Source organism: Motacilla alba, chromosome 2, assembly GCF_015832195.1.
Source record: "Motacilla alba alba isolate MOTALB_02 chromosome 2, Motacilla_alba_V1.0_pri, whole genome shotgun sequence".
NCBI lineage: Eukaryota > Metazoa > Chordata > Aves > Passeriformes > Motacillidae > Motacilla > Motacilla alba.
The window spans coordinates 104,070,392-104,088,034 of NC_052017.1; the positions used below are offsets into that span (position 1 = coordinate 104,070,392).

The 17,643-nt window shown below is 36.8% G+C and overlaps 1 protein-coding gene across 1 annotated transcript in view; it reads left to right on the forward strand.

Annotated features, from left to right (window-relative positions):
• Window positions 1–17,134, forward strand: part of YES1 (YES proto-oncogene 1, Src family tyrosine kinase) — a 51,882-nt gene extending 34,748 nt beyond the window's left edge. Inside the window, exons 2-12 of the mRNA XM_038127457.1 lie at window positions 1,259–1,531; window positions 5,655–5,754; window positions 6,402–6,500; window positions 9,491–9,594; window positions 9,786–9,935; window positions 10,160–10,315; window positions 10,590–10,769; window positions 13,042–13,118; window positions 13,448–13,601; window positions 14,131–14,262; window positions 15,027–17,134. Coding sequence (XP_037983385.1) covers window positions 1,267–1,531; window positions 5,655–5,754; window positions 6,402–6,500; window positions 9,491–9,594; window positions 9,786–9,935; window positions 10,160–10,315; window positions 10,590–10,769; window positions 13,042–13,118; window positions 13,448–13,601; window positions 14,131–14,262; window positions 15,027–15,235 — 1,626 coding nt within the window. The 5' untranslated portion in view covers window positions 1,259–1,266 and the 3' untranslated portion in view covers window positions 15,236–17,134. The remainder of the gene's footprint in view (window positions 1–1,258; window positions 1,532–5,654; window positions 5,755–6,401; window positions 6,501–9,490; window positions 9,595–9,785; window positions 9,936–10,159; window positions 10,316–10,589; window positions 10,770–13,041; window positions 13,119–13,447; window positions 13,602–14,130; window positions 14,263–15,026) is intronic.
• Window positions 17,135–17,643: the final 509 nt, after the last annotated feature.

The window sequence follows — 17,643 nt, forward strand, 5'->3', positions numbered from 1 at the left end:
AGTAGAATTTACTTTGTTCCGTATTTCTGTCTAATAGCTAACAAGGTATAGAAGGAATTGAGAAGGGAAAAAATAATTAGACACACATTGGGAAATACTGTGTTTCCCTAATTGTTAGTTAGAGTCCGTGAAATTGTTATTGTACTTATCAAAATACGTGGTTTTCATGCTTTCAGGCTCCTGCTGTTTATTTTTTTCTTTGATTCATTAAAGAATGTGGAGCAGTTGATTTCCTGTGTCTGTAGAGGTTTTACTTTTGTAGCTAAAGTAGATTTTTAAACCCCCTCCTGCAAATAACACAGGGATTTTAATGCCAGACTAGTGCTGCATCTAAAAGGCGCTGCTGTTTTCTTCCTGATTTGTTTCCCAACTGGGGTAAGCCAGAAAATGCCTGCTACCAGTTGTCACCACCTGATAAATGACAGGTGGTGACTTCTTAAGGCTCAGTCGGTGTTAATTGCTGGTGACAGGTCTCTTCTCTGATTCCCTTCTGCAGCAGGTAATAGGTGCCCCCACGGTAAACAACTCTGGCACTGTCTGCCTGTAGTGGGAGCTGGTGGCAGTCCTGGGACATCAGGGATATAAATTGTCACCTGGCCTGGCACAGTTCCATTTTTAAATCCCTTAGGATATTGCAATTACTTTTGGGTTTTTTGCAATTTTACTTACTCTAGAGCTTAACCCTGTCCTCTGGCTGTGAATATCTGAGGTTTGTTTGGGAGATGTATTTGGGGGGCTGGCAGCGGATGAAAACTTCTCCATGTCTTTAAAGATGTCAGCAGTTGGTCAAGACTTCATTGCACAGATGTTTAAAAAGAAAGCAGGAATGCCCCATTCATTTTCTTTGTATAATTGCTTTGGATTTGCTTCCTATAATTGAGTCTGGATTTGTCACATCTGTTTCCCCCTCCACCCTGCTATAGAAGACTCCAGTGTCTTTTCCTCATCTGTAGCCTGATTCCCCCTTTTTTTCTTTGTTACCATTTACAGTCTGTCAAGTAACCAGGATGAAGAATAATCCAAATGTGCTGTTATTATGTGAAGTTGTAGGGGAAAATAATTAAGGCTTCCCTGGTCTGCTAATAGTTTAGGTTTTATTCCAGAACTCTTTTTCATCAGAGTTTACACTCTGCATGGGTTTTAACAGTAATAAATTCACATTTGGATTAACTTTTTGGGAATATCTGTGTTAGCTATCTTAAGACAACATGAAGGTGAACTCTTCTTTTTCTTTTTTTTTCTCCTCTCATCCTCATAGAAGCAACGATGGGGTGCATTAAAAGCAAAGAAGGTAAAGGCCCAGCCATGAAATACAGAACTGAAAATGCTCCAGAACCTGTTATTTCCCATGTCAGTCATTATGGATCAGATTCCAGCCAAGCAACACAGTCACCGTCAATAAAGGGATCAGCAGTTAATTTTAATAGTCATTCCATGACTCCATTTGGAGGGTCTTCAGGAATGACACCCTTTGGAGGAGCATCATCTTCATTTTCAGCTGTGCCAAGTACATATCCTAGTACTTTAACAGGTGAGTGTTACATAAAATGATGCTATTATTATTTAGTACTATAGCCACAAAAAAAACCGAACTACGACACCTTGTCACACAGAAATAAATTGCAAATTTAAAATAAATTGCCTTTTAGAAATTCCTGATTTTCAGTATCTTTACTGCTCATGTGATAATTCAGCCTGTATTCACTAGTGACCTGGAGCATGAAGGTTGGGTGTTCAGGCTTTTATTTTTGTGGAGACAGAGAAATTTAAGCATTACTAAAGACAATAATGGGAATAGTTGATAAAATTACATTAGAAGTTGTAAGCTGTTGAAAGGATGTGTATGGGATACTTGAAGAGATGTACAAAATGAAAAACACTTTAGATTCAGGAAACCGATTTTTTAAACTGGTTTTAAGTCTGATTACTTTTAAGTTACATTAATACAACATTGAATGAATTTATAAAGCTAAACAGGATTTGCATTATATTCTATGTACATTACTATGGGAACAATATGTGTGAAATGAAAGAGTAGAATTCCCATTTTTGGTGGTCATATGAAAATCAGAATGGAAAATGTAAAGATAGAATTTGCAGCACACAGAGACATTTTTGGCTGAGGTATAGAAGATACAGCATTTTAAAGCAACATGCATATTTGATGTTATAAACCTACCTTAATATTCAAATCTTAAATTTTACAAAAATACTGATTTTGTCCATGTAACTAATTTCATCATTTTTATGGATATTTTTGAGAGTGATTTTTTTTTTGAGAGACACTAAAAAGACAGACTAGTTTATTGTAGAAGCTCTGTACAGACACTTCAGAAAACAGAGTAAATAATTCCTTAATATTCTATTTCTAGTTTTGCCACAAACCTCTAATGTTGTCACAATTACAATGCTGAAGTGTTTGCCTTGTTCCAGTGGCATTTAAAGTCTTTTAAAAACACAAGAAATCTGAGATCCATGAAAACACATTCTGACCTTGGCATTAAGCTATTCAGGAAACCAAGTATGAATTGTCAGGTAATGATCACCTCATGGTCCTTTTCTTGGGAGTACATTAAAAACCAAATAATTAAAATGAACATCTAGCCTGTATCATTTGCGAGTCGACTCTGAATCCCTCTTTTGGATGAACATATGCAAAAATTAAATAAGGGCAGCATTTGTTTATTTTCATTAGCTCTGCTGAGGAAAGTTTATTGTATTTCATCTTCCCCAAGAACCTTGGAATATTTCTTCTTACTAGATCTGGTTCTTTGGTCATGTAGGAATCTCCAGCAGTGCGTGCTGGCACTCCTGGGCATAACCAGACATCAGGGATGTAGCCCCCCACTGGGTACCACAAATCCTTTGCTGCAGAGGGCAGGAGGGATGTTCTCTTGCCTGTTCCGGTTCCTGCTGGTTTTTAAGCATGTTATATCTTGAACCAGAGTCAACAAGAGAGATTTCTCATGAAAAGAGAGTCTGATATCTCATCAGTGTGAAATCAGTTATCAACAGGCAGGCTGATTTGTGTGAATGCTCCCATTGTTTTGCAATTAGGCAAAATGATACTGCATATGAAATTATTCCTCCTTGTTCTGTAAAACCAGCCCATCCACAAAAAAACATACATACATAAATACATACATGCATAAATAAAATTGCACTAACAGTTATTTGGTACATTCAGTACTGCCTTTCAGCTCAATCAAAATTGGGTGTTTTTGTGAGCAAATGAGATGACAGCCTTCATCTGCTCTAAGCTTTTTGTATTTGTGACCAGTAAAACACTGGATCACATTCTGTCACTCTTTGCTTCACAAGAGAGGAGAATAGATGGGCTTGTCAAACAGGATGTAAATGTCACTAGTACTTATCCAGTTGATCAGTGATGAGTGACAAGAGGATGATATGGTTGTCGTCATGGCCTGCAGTGAGGCTGAAAAGTTGAGCCATCTTTTATTCCTCTAGAGCAGAAAAGTAGAAGAAATCTGAGTTCGTCACACTGCTCCTGTATTACACATCGTCTGTCTTTAGATACTTTGAATTCATAAAATATTGCTGAAAATCAAAACAGAAAAATGGACTGCTCTTCTTGCCTTCCATGAACCTATGCTAGTGTTCTGTAATCCCCTAGCTGAACAAGAAGGTAAAGACTTCTCTCCAAAACCAGTCATAGATTAGAGGATGGCATTCTGACCTAATAAAAGGGAAATCTTTAAGGGAAGTCTTGTGGCTACAGATGGTTTGAGCCACTAAACTAGATCACCTCACAATGGTTCACAAAGCAAACAGCTGCACGAGACTTGAAATATCATTTGACAGTATCTTTGTTTAAATCAGTCTGTGTTGATGCTGTTCTCTTAAAGTATTTTATTATTCTTTGTTATGAAAAAATAACAGTTGTGACTGAGAATAAAAAGAGGTTTTATGGTAGCTGAAGTTTTTCGAGTTTCTTTACATGCAGTGAAAAACTTTTGTGATATTGCATCTTGAGAGTATTGATTGTTTTCATCTGCTGAAGAACTTTCTGGGGATGGTTTATTTCCATAACACTTGCTTTCTGTTCGTGTGAATACAGTTGGTATCTTCACTATTTTCTTGCTCTACCTATAAGTTTGAGTCATCAAAATAGTGCAGTAATAAAGAGAAAAATTGGTAGAATTGTTTTGATTTTTAACTTAAATTAGGAGCTGCTAACTTCTAAGGAATATTTTAATTCATTTTGAATTCATAAATCACACTTTAAAAAAAAAACAACCTCAATTACTCTAACCTCCTGTGGGGATTTTGTTCTGTTTTTCTTAACGGAACTGTAAATTCATTTCCAGCTGAGGCCTGCTGAGAGACTGTAACCACAGGAAGACTCCAAATCAAACTGTTTAGGTGATTAGGAGCTCTTATGTCAGAAAGTCTACATTGCAGAAGAATGTTGCATACAGACTGTCCCCATTGCATTATGTATTCTTTCTTTCTAATCATGGTCATGCTAATTTTAAGACCTAAATCAGATGCAACATGTTTCTCTTGGTGGACTTTCATGTATATCCTTTTATGTACATGTGCCTATTAAAGATATAGTATTATACATTTAAAAACATGTAATTGCTTGGACAATCATTAGGCATCCTAAATGTTAATTAGACTAAGAAATAGCATTTCTAGGGCTTAAAAAGTCTTTTTGAAATGTCTGTTTGTGATTTTCTGTTTTAACTTTCTCATGGTTATGGCACATGGTTCTTTATTTTTGCTAGTAGCTTGTACATCTCAAACATCCTTTTCTCTTTTCCCTCTTCCCCTTCTCTGTCTTCCCAGTATTATAGATTAGTTCTTGAAGTATAGAAAAATGTTTTCTGCTGGTAAGTGTAGAAGCCTTCCTACCATCCACCTCTCCTACATCTGTCTTACTTGGGGGACATGTTCAACAGTGTGAGCTATACCAGAAGTGGGATGGGAAAGTGGATTCCTTAGTGTTGGTGGAGTGCAGCTGTTCCTCATGTGACCTGTCTTGGTCCTTGTTCTCTGGAGTAATGCACTGATGGATCATCCTCAGCAAGGGTCTGCTGCATGGGTGGGGAGACTTGGTGGCATCAAAAAAATCATCAGTGCTAAAGCAGAGGAATGTCTTTGTCCGCAAGAGAATACTTTAATTTCTGGTTCAGTTCCTTGGGTAGGTCTTGATGCGTAACCTCAAAAAGTTGGGAATGCAGTTATTTATAGTTAAGCGCAGCAGGAACTTTCACTTCTGTGAAAATTAGTGGCTGATGGTTCACTATTGTGGTGGTGTAGGTTCTTCCAGAATTGCATTTCTTAACAAGAAGCAAGCTTAATAAAGAAGCTATGGGTTTGGGTTTTTTTACTGATGATGCGTCATGCAGGTTTCTGTATATAAGTGCTGTAATTATTAATGTGGTTCCAGTGATGTGTCTAGTGGCCTTTTGTGGTATGGAAGCATATTTTCAGAATGTCTTTTTATAGACATAGCTCTGTTCTAAGAAATTAGCAGGTTATTGATCTGTCTTCCAAAATGAGATGCAACCAAGAGTGTTTAGTTGCTTCCAAATCAAAACTGATTTATTGTTTCATGGCCAAGTCCTTAAATCAAGTGTTGCAACATTACTGCTATATCATGCAGGATTTTTTTTCTTTTTCCTAAGGTGGTGTTACTGTATTTGTGGCCTTATATGATTATGAAGCTAGAACTACAGATGACCTTTCATTTAAGAAAGGTGAACGGTTCCAGATAATAAATAACACGTAAGTGTTCTCATTCACAGACCTCACTGGGTTGTTTGAAATAATTAGATCCTTAGTTCTTTTCGTAATCCATATATCCTACTTCAGTGAAGGGTAATTGATTTTTTTTTTAAATACATTCAATATTCAACAAGCATGGGGTTAAAATGTATAATACAGTAACTTCTCAGGTTGAGATCAGGGTTTGAGTGCAGATGTAGAACTGTAGCAGCTGTCGTAGCCCCAAGCCTTTTCTCATTTGGGTGACTTCCTTCCCCTCCTTCCCCGGCAAGGCACAGCTACCTCCTTTGGAGCAGCAAAGGTGGGCACAGGTACTGCTCCATCCCAGACTCTGCACCTGGAGTTACTCTCTGATCTAGAGAGGCAAATGAAGACTAGACAACTCAGAAGTTTACTTACACATCTGCCATAAAGCATTTTGGTTTGACATTAAAAAAAAAAAGCCCCAAATCTTTAAAATATTAAATTCCACTAAGAGGCATTTGTGTTGCTCGCAACATGAGATGTATGTAGGTGCAGCACAAACTATTTGAGATGCCCTCATAATTAAAATGTTACCTAAATTTACCTGTCTTTCTTATGCGAGAGGTGCTGTGGAATTACGTGTTGTGTTTATATGTGGAAGAGGTAATGATGTTTCATTGCAGGGAAGGAGACTGGTGGGAAGCAAGATCCATTGCTACGGGAAAGACAGGCTACATCCCAAGCAATTATGTAGCTCCTGCAGACTCCATTCAAGCAGAAGAGTAAGATACTGTGTCCTGTCAATTTTTTACCCTTCCTACCCTGTGGTGATACTGGTTTTTAAATTCATTATATGTAACATTTAAGGGTAAAGTAGGAGAATACTATTAATGAAAGGATAGCAGTGTTACTTGGATTATGTCAAAGGTATGAAGTATTAGTAAGCATGGGGTGGACACTCACGCAGATGTTTTGTGCTTGCTTGCTACATGCGGGGCTAAAGGAAAAGGATGGGAGCATAAAGTAATGATAAAAATTGGACGGCATGGCTTGTGTATCATATAAAGCAAAAAATTTATGAGTTTTAGCTGAAGAGTTCACACACCATCAACTGTAGGTCTTTATCCCTATTTTTGCTTGCCAAACCCTAGTCAAGATCAGCTATATACTTGGTATTACCTATACTTACATTCTAAAAAAGCATTTGTGTGCACCATTATTGTTAATCTATTAGTCTGTAACAATTTTTTGGTGACAAAATTGTTTGATATGCTGAGGACTGCTATGAATTTAGAAAATTATACTGCTTTGTGTACCAGTACTTCATACATTCATTTACTAACATCCTGGAGTGGTTAGACAATCACATAATATGACTGTGGATCACGTAGGTTGGAGTAGAGTTTTGGGTTATCCTTGTTCCAAGGAATTGTGTTTGTTGTACTAGAAATATGAAGTTGCACAGCTCTTGTTTCAATGATACTGCCAATCAGCATTTCACTGATATGTGATCTGTGCACTTCTCTGTTTGCTACTGCATGTCTGGGAAAAGTGCCCGATTTTCAAGATGTTTGCTGAATCTCAAGCTGAGACTTTAGCATGTTGCTGCTGCTCTCACTTGGCTCTGTGCTATTAAAAATGATTGCATCAAAGATGCTCTGTTATTTTGCACCCTTGAGTTTCATCTGGTTTTAAAATTATTAACTTTCTTGGGGAAAAAAAGTCAAAGATTTCTTTTTTTTTAAACTATGCAATAAAAGCTTAGGTCATTACAACTGCAGTGGTGGTAAAATGGCAATGATAACCCTTTACAAAGAAAGCATAGCTCCTAAGCACTGGCCAGAACAAAGTGGTGGGATTTGTCAAAGGTTTATGTGATGACTAGAGGTGAGCGTAAAGGGTGATGAATGAGGAACCTTCTAAAAACTGTTTATTTTAAAGAACCAGTGCTAATTTTATGAATTATCCTCACAGCATTTGGAATACAGTTCATTTGCTTTAGTTTGTTAGCCCTGTGGTTTGATAGAGTTTGTAGGTTTTGTGTAGTGACTGCAAGTAGAAATAGAAGTGCAAGTGCCATACAGAGCCCCAAGTTGCTAAGAGTCTCACTGTGGCCTTTTCTAAGCCTGGAGGCATTTATAGCAGAAACTGCTTTTGATAAAATTCATAGTATTTATGTGCTTTTTTTAATGACAGCATAATATAAATGTTTAATTGTCTCTAAAAAAGAAAGCAATTCAACCCTACTATTATTTTATAGGTAGTGAAATAAAACAGCATTTTACAATAGAGTTTTTAAATTGTTGTAGTCTGAGGAAGAGGCATTTTCATGTGAAGTTATGAACTAGGATTCAAGTTTGCTTCTGTAAGATTTTAGGTTACATCCAAATTGTCTCCAGCATATGTATACTCTCATATAATTTCTAACTTTGCATATCTTCTTCAACACTCAAACTGCAAATACAACTAAATGTAAGAATAAGTTTGGAATTCCCGTGTGATTGTACAGGGCATTCTGTTCTTGGCCAACAAAGTGATCCCTCTTTATCTACATTTTTTCCCCAGAAAATATTTCACACACAAAGCCATTGTTTTGCAGCAATTTCCAGTATACTACTTTTCCCATCACTCATGAAGTCAAATTAGCTTGATGATAAGATACTGACAGACAAAAATGTTTGAAATTTACACTTTACATCACTTTGTAACTTCTGAGGCATTTAATAAAAACAAGATGTAGTTCTTATTCCGAAGTCTGGGGATTCATATGAAGATAGACCTTAAAATTATCACTGGCTCAGGACAGGACTGTGTGCAGGACATTCATCAGGATGGGCACGCTGTGGGAGTATAGAAGAAAAAAACTCCTTTATGTGAAAGAGCTGAAGGCAAGAAAAAATGCAAGTCTTCTAAAGCATCTGTGTTCTTTTTGGTATCAGAACAATTCAGCAATTTGGAATGTTACTCACAGAGAAGTAAATGACACCTACCAAGGGTTATTCCTAAATGATCAATAGAAAAAGGGGCTCTCTCTACTGAGGTAGAGAAAGATGGGAGGCAACAGAAATTGAAACAGGACAGTTTCCAGCTGAATATAAGAAACATTTTTATCCTGAGGACAGGCAGGAAGGGGTACAGGTTGCCCAGGTTGGTGGTCTGTCCTTCAGGATTTTCAAGCCTGAAGCGGACTACATCCTGAGCAACTAGGTGTGATGTCACTGCTGACCCTGCCTGCAGCAGGAGGCTGGGCCAGAGAACTCCAAGGGTCCTTCTGACCTGAATTAACCTGTCATCCAATGGTATTTGTGCAAACTCACTTTGCATTAAATATTGTTTTCTAACATAAAGCCAAAACTTTCTAAAGAAGGTAGTTCAGCTGCTGCAGTTTTGAATGTGCTACCAAAGTGTGTCATCTGATTCATCTTGGCCTGAAAACTTAGCCTGAGGAGGGTGTTCCTTTCAATGTTAAGAACAGTTGATGTCCGTTGTTAAACCAGCAGAAAACCTTAGTGTTTTCAGATACAGGCCTCTTAACATGTATTTTGTAAATAACAGAAATGGGAGTCATACAGAAATAGGTCATCTTAATCTTTTGTCCATATGGATGTCATTGCTTTTGTTGATCTGTATCTGCTCTGGGATACTTGTAGCCCAGCAACTGTTTTGTAATATTAGTAGTCCAGTCAGTGCTTGAGATTTCTAAATCTTCTGCTTATATGAGTACCAAGGCATAGGAAGCTTTTATTTACACATTTCCTTTTAAATTTTCTAGGTGGTATTTTGGTAAGATGGGCAGGAAGGATGCAGAAAGGCTACTTTTAAATCCTGGGAACCAGCGTGGTATTTTCTTAGTAAGAGAGAGTGAAACCACTAAAGGTATGTACGTGTCTGTGTATCTCTTCTCTCTCCCATTCCCTGCTCTCCCCAACACTATGGTGAACATTTTTATGCCTGTCCCATGATACACATGAATGTGCACACCATGTATGTGTACCATGACACTTGGGGAGATACTTTAAATACCTTTTTATATTTTGGTGAAGAACCAGATGTGACTTTTTTCCTAGGTGCTTATTCCCTTTCTATACGTGACTGGGATGAGGTCAGAGGTGATAACGTAAAACACTACAAAATCAGGAAACTTGATAATGGTGGATACTATATCACAACCAGAGCACAATTTGAATCTTTACAGAAGTTGGTGAAACACTACAGAGGTAAGCCCAAGTTCCAGTGTCCCAACCTTACCCTGTGCCTTCTGTGAGGAAGAAGAACTGCATCCATTGCTTATTCTTAAAATTCACAAGTATAAAATTTCTTTCTGATTTCAACAAAAAGTAAATGGACTAGTTGTTATTTATCAACATTAAGATGTTAACTTTTGTTACAGTCTTACCCTTGCTTAACTGTGGAGCTACTGACTATTTTTTCTGTTTTCCAGAACATGCTGATGGGCTGTGTCATAAGCTAACAACTGTGTGTCCCACTGTGAAACCACAAACACAGGGACTAGCAAAAGATGCTTGGGAAATTCCCAGAGAATCTTTGAGGCTGGAAGTTAAGTTGGGCCAGGGATGTTTTGGTGAAGTGTGGATGGGTAAGAGCTTAATGTGACACATTTCAGTTGTTCCTGTGAATGTTTTAATAGCATTTTAAGTAAATCGGTATCGGGATCTGAAGAGATAATATCATAGAGAAATGAAGGAAAAAAATACCAGCTATGATCATGCATGTAATGGTAAAATCAATATTCAGTACAGTTCTAGTTTATGATTTTTCTGTTAGCTAAGAAAACAGAAGCAAAAAAAAAGTTTCAGCAGAAAATGTCTTCAGTATTACAGTAGGAAATAAAACCTGATCTGTTTCTCTAGGAACGTGGAATGGAACCACAAAAGTAGCAATCAAGACACTAAAACCTGGTACAATGATGCCAGAAGCTTTCCTGCAGGAGGCTCAGATCATGAAGAAACTACGGCACGACAAGCTTGTTCCGCTGTACGCAGTCGTTTCTGAGGAACCAATCTACATCGTCACTGAATTCATGACAAAAGGTGTGGGACAGAATAGTTAGAAATATTACATTTAAAAGGTTATTTAAAACCTCAGCAACAAATCAAATGTTTAATTAATGTTATGTATAAGCTAACTGGAGTATAAGGGCTAATTTTGATTAAATGAAAATGAGCAACGCTTGACCTACTTGGAGCAGTTCTGATTTAGATTATGGGCAGAGGCATGATTCTTTTGCACATCTGTGTCACCCTTTCTAATCTTCCAAGTACAAGACTGGGGGGTTTTTTCTCCTCATTTTTAGTGTGTACTGTCCATCACATTTAAATGGAACAGCATAGCTGGGCGTATTATTATGAGATTATGCCTGCCTGTAGACAGGTCATGCTAACAACAAAACATGTTGAGCTTTGGGTTTTTTAGTGTTTCTTTCCCAGCAGTGTAATAGTAAATTTTAAAAAGGTTGAGTGGTTTTTTTTTTCCAGACTCCCTCCTTTATCCTCTTGTTTTCAGTCTTTGATCCTTCTTGCTTTGGTCTGTGTCATTTCCCCCTCCCCCTGCTGCTGAAACAGAGATTTAGAGATTTAGGCAGAATGTAGAAATAAACATCATAAGCATATGACTGTTAAGAAGCAGCAGATTTCCAAGTCAATTATTCCATTTTTTTTTTATGAAATGCAGACTTGTGTTAAACTCATAGAGAAATTTTGCTGTCCTCATAAGATACAGAAGCAAGGGAGTGGCTAGTTGTGTTCAGTACTGCACTACAAATGTATGGATTTACTTTTTTCCTGTTTGGATGGGGTTTTTAAAGGGTTGTATAAGATCAAAAAGGTAAAAATGAACAGAAGATGTCAAAACTTCCTTCTGCATTTTTGTTCCTAAATAACACTAGACAGCCATACAAAGTCAGTTTTCATTGTTCAGAAATCACGTTTCAGCAAGGCAGTAAGGAAAAAAAATATTTATAACTGCCTAAAGAAAAGCAAAGTTCATTGCCAGAACTGGTTACCTTGCAAAAGCAGAAGAATTGTGATTTGTCTAAGTTATGGATTCAAAATGCTGTTGCAAGCTTCTCTTTATAGCTTTTCTTTGACAAAATTCTTATATTTTACAAAACCCATAGAATTTCCTTGTTCTAAGCTACCAGAACAATTTATTTTTATTTCCCCTTTCACAAGGAAAAGAAGCAGATACAAACTGTGAAGTATCTTGTTTTTGGTGAAGAAAACTGTTTTTAGCAGTGTGGACAGGTTACTAGAGATCAGTGTGAAATCTTTGCTTCTCTTCAGTCCTTTGATCTCATGAACCAAGGTCAGAAAAAGTCTGTGCAAACACACGCAGCAAACAGCAGCAGCAGTGTGGGTCTGGCCTTTACTTTCACTGTGCAAAAATACAGCAAGTCACTAAAGTTAGGTTGGAGAAATCTAATTGAGAGTTACTGCTATGAACTGCTATGAATCCACTTCAGGATATGCAACCAAGTAGTTTTTTCTTTCCCCACCTTGGCCACATTTGTAATTTTGTTACTGTCATTTGGACAGTGACGAGAGTGATTAGTTACCAGTCTTCACCAGTTTCTTAGGAAAGAGGTTCTATTCTTACCTCATGTGAAATAATGCCACCTGTAGGGAAAGCAGTTAAGCTTTACTGCACAAGTAGGTGTTGGAGTCTTAACAGAAGCACAGGTCCTTGGGACTGATTTCAGATACTGTTCATGTAATGTTCTGGGTACAATTGCATTATATAAGTAGGAGAAAAGGTATTGTAAAGAATGGAAGTTAGTTTTCCCTGTAAGAAAGAAAAAGCAACAAAATAAAAGCAACAATTTCAGAATAATTTCTCTAATATATGATTGGGCCTGGCAGAAAAATGTAAGTAAGGGATAGAGTTTTGTTTTGTTCTGCCAATTTTTTGTTTTGTTCTGCAATTATAAATCTCACAGCAGAAGAAAGTTCAGCTAGGAGCAGCACTGATACCAACAACACTGGAAAAATTCCAGTGTATTGCTAGAAAGAGCAGTCTGTTTTGTTATTGTTTAGTTATTTGCATTATTGAAGTGGATTTCAAACCACTTGGATAGAATTATTAGTTATTATCCAACTAACTAACTAGTTACCAGTGCAGAGGTAACTATGGGCATGATCATTGGGTCACATATTCCAGTAAATAATGGATTTTCAAATGCATATTTCATGAGATAAATGTGTCAATCATAATGTCTAAGAAGAAAATCTTATTTGTGTTTTCAGGTCAAGTTAATGTTTTTGTTTTTTTCCTTTTTTTTCCCCCAAAATGTGTTATGTTTTACAGGCAGCTTGCTAGATTTCCTTAAAGAAGGGGAAGGGAAATACCTAAAACTCCCACAGCTGGTGGACATGGCTGCTCAGGTACTAAAAAAACTATATTTTGTGCTTAGAGAAGAGGTATTTTATATCAACTAAACATAAATATCAAATACTCTGGCTGTTGTGTGCTGCTCTATCTTACACCTTGTGTTGTGGGTTTGTAATTTGTCAGAAAGGAAACAGTCTGGTTTGCAATTAGCAGACACTGCATAGCCAGACACACTAATCAGCGCCAAGCTCTTGGTTGCTGTGCTGTAATTCCTATACTTATACAATGGGAATGGAGCTAAAATAAGGGGGTGCAGCTTAATGTTTGGGAGAAATGTCTATAGTCATGAAAAATAACCTTTTACAACATTTTTCATTTTAAGATTGCAGATGGCATGGCTTACATTGAAAGAATGAACTACATCCACAGGGACCTCCGGGCAGCTAACATTCTTGTAGGAGACAATCTTGTGTGTAAAATAGCAGATTTTGGTTTAGCAAGGTTAATAGAGGACAATGAGTACACTGCAAGACAAGGTAAGGCCAGTTAATTTATTTAATAAGACCAGTTGCCTTTCAATTGCTTAGAACTATTACATTTAGCAGAACATGCCTGTGTATTCTGTGTTCATGGATAAAGATCATGCATGGAAGTGTGCTTTCACAGCTCTGTTCAGGTGAGCCCCTCACCTAAGTGTCATCCTAGTAAACTTCCTTTGTTCTAAGTTATGTGGCAGTTGGTTTGTGTTTTCAAAAAGTACTTTTAATTCTTTTTGGGGGATAAAACATGCTACAATTTGAGAAAGATGAAATTCCAGAGAAGTAGTTCATCAGGTTCACTTTTTGAAATATATTTAAGTAAGACTCTCAGATGTCTTTAGTGCTTCCAGATATTGTAGCCAGTCCTAGTTTGAGAAATATTAAAATACTATTCCACCTTGAATTTTATCAATAAAGCAAAGTATAAAAATATTTTTAGTGTATTATTCTTTTCAAAATATTTTGAAGTGTAAGCAGATTGTGGATTGGCAAGAAAACTGAGAATCTGTCTTTCCAATGTTTGTAGGAGCTAAATTTCCAATTAAATGGACCGCTCCAGAAGCAGCGTTGTATGGTCGGTTTACAATCAAGTCGGATGTTTGGTCATTTGGAATTTTACTGACAGAGCTGGTAACTAAGGGGAGAGTGCCATATCCAGGTAACAGGAAGGTTTAATATATTTTTCCTTTCTTTGTTGTATTCTCTCCCTCTGAAGTTACCTTTTGTACTTTTTCCCTTCATTCAGAGCCCACAGTTGACAAGCAGAGACAAAAACTTAGTCACACCTTACTGGTTCCTTTGTTCACAAAGATACTTCAGTTTATGTTCTGATTAAATATTGCATTTTTTTAAATGTTTTAAGATAATAGCACTTCTAAATGTGACTGACAGTTTATTTCAAATTAGTGGGTATCCTTATATTTTCTATCTGTATGTTCCTGATATTTCTACTTTCGACATTTTTCCAGACTACAGAGAGCATCACTACACTGAACCTGCTAAACCAGTTTTTGAAACTAAACATTTTGCAGCAGATATTTTGCTGGATCTAGAATGTGTAAGGCAGTTCTGTTAGGGATATATAAAGCCTTTTTCTTGGCCTGATTTCAAATTAAGTAGTCCTTGAGTGGAAGCTAAGGCAGGGAGAAGCTATTTGTGCTTGAGTCTCCTCTCTGAAAGGACAGGTCCTTTGCAGTGGCAAAGGGAAAAGGACCAGATGTTGAGGAATTACCAGTGTATTGAAATAATTTTCAGAAAGTGTATTTAATGCAAAATGTAAAAAATTCATTCACTATAAAGCGTGTTCATTAAAGGTTCTGTTCTGGTAGGACCACATGCGTTGCAGCTGCAGAGATTCTTGAAAAACTTTGGGGAACAGTTCTTTGCATAATGTCATTCAGAGCTAATATGCTTTCCTTTTAGGAATGGTGAATCGAGAAGTTTTGGAACAAGTGGAACGTGGGTACAGGATGCCTTGTCCACAAGGCTGCCCAGAGTCTCTCCACGAGTTAATGAAACTGTGTTGGAAGAAGGACCCTGATGAGAGACCAACATTTGAGTATATACAGTCTTTCTTGGAGGACTACTTTACTGCTACAGAACCACAGTACCAGCCTGGAGACAATTTATAAGCCAACAGTCTATATAACATGCACAAATCTGCCAAATGTAAAAGACTTGCAAAGAATTCCTGAAATCTCTTAAGGAATCACAGGAAAGAAAATCTTCGCTACTTTGCATGCTCTTAATGGCAAACTGGAATTTCATAATGCCGTTGCACAAAACCACTTTTAAAGTGTTATACTCTGATTTACCAATGACATATTTTTATTATTTCCTCTTTCCCAACTTATTTTCAGGGTCCAAAGGAAGCTTACTGAAAATACGGGGCAGAAAAAATGAGTGTTGGTGTGAACAATAGCAGAAAAACCAATGTTTCAAATCCTTTATTCTCCCAATATTTGCTGATCATTGTACTATTGAGGGAATTGTCTGGAATTAGTGATCTTGGAGTAAGGCCTTTTTAAAGCAGAAGAACTTTGTGGGACCAAGCAATTCTATTCCAGTTCAGTAAAACTCCCTGTGTTTAAAACTACGTGTGTGCCCCCACCCGCGCAAAACAAAAGATGGTACAACAGTATTTGATTTATAGTCTCAATCTTTAAGCTTCCACTTTCATGGACTTAATTAGGGTAAGCAGGTAAAAAGAGAAATTGGAACAGTGAATGAGAAACTTTATCTAAATGGTAGACCTCAATAGTGAGATTAGAGAGCATAATGCACTGTGTTAATACTTGTGTTAATATAACTGGAAAGTAGCATGAGCGATTTTTCCTTTTTTCTTTCTGCATAGCTAATTAAGAATAATGAAGGTAACTAGAAGATGAGGTAATATTTTATAAAATTGTGGTGATAAAGTATGATGATATTTGAACTTGAAGCTATGTAATACAATCACAGGGGGAAAGCCTTTAATCTTTTAAGCTCCAATGGAACAGTGAGCTTTTGTATGGGAAGACTGCCTGAACAAAGTTACAAAGTTCACCAGGAAAGCAAGACTGAAGCTGGTAAATGGCCACCTTTTAGTCCTTTTTCAGAGACAGGTTTGGTACTGTTGTATGTGGCTCGTGAGTGTTAACGAGGGTGGGTGCCACAAGTGCTATCTGTCACTAGTTCAGGGATTTGATTGCACTTTTGCTTTTCTTGGCTATTAAGACACACACACCGTTGCTCTTCCCACTTCTGCCCTTCCTACAGAATTATTTAACTAAAAATAAGTGAAAGAAAATGTGAAAGTTTAAAAAGTAAAGGGATAAAATATATTTAATATTGTCCAAATAATGAAATTTGCTGGTATTCAGCCCAGCTGACACTACATCTAGATTTATTTTCTTTGGCTACTGACATATCAAGCAATAACGTCATGTCTTTTACTCAACAATTTGCATGAGGTCTTGAATTTCTGATCAAGCTTATATACTTTAATTTTGAAACACTCTTACTTAGTTACTGGCTTGGAATTGATATTATCATTGTAAAGCTATCCAACAAATGAATTCAGAAGAGCCGGTAATATAGTTCTGGTACTAAACTTAACATTCATGGGTTTACACTACATTGAATCCAACTACCAAACAGATCTGTGTAGGAACAGTGCCATCATTTTTCATTTTCCCTCATCATTGCTCATCAACTGTACATCTGTGGTTATCAAATTTTAAAAGGGCTTTCTGTAAGAAAAACAAAAACAAAACAAAAAAACACATACACAAAATACTCAAAAAACCCAAAAAATATGATGAAATTTTAATTTTTCTAAATATTTTAAAATAATAACACAATCATATGAGTTTATGTATTAATACAGTCATAACAAAAAATGCCAAAAATGACACTGGCATTGTATGGATTTTTAATTACTGAATGGAACAGTTCATTGTAATAACACTTGTATAGTAAAGGAATAAAACACTAACTTAATGAACGTGTTCATTGTAAATGGTTGTGTATTATAAAACTTCTCCAAAAGAGTTTGTATGTTTATGAAAATTTATTTGTTTCACCTGAAGACCTTGATGTGGTTCTTACCCTAACAGAGTTTAAAGTTCACATTCACACTTTTTATATAAATAGTAATAAGTTTAATTATGTAACTAAGTATTTTTATAAAGTATGGCATTGTTGAACTGTTTTGCAGAATTGGTTCAAAATAAATTTCACCTTGATTGCATCTGCTTATTTGAGGTGGGGCAGGGAGAAGGTGGGAGGAGGACAAAAGCAGAGTAGCCTTCACATTGAGGGGAGGAGGATGGGAATAAAACATTCATGAGAATAAAACATTATTTTTATCCTCTGTAAATTGTACTTCCATGCAGGATTGTGAGTTCATTGTGCATTATTGCTGTTAAAACACACATTTTCTAGACCAGTTCACAGGTCCTTGGCAGGAATGGGTTAGAACAATTCTGCCTGGGCTTAAAACAAACCCCTCTGGTGGACAGACAGATGGACTTGGGATTCTTGTTAGGGCAAGTCCAAC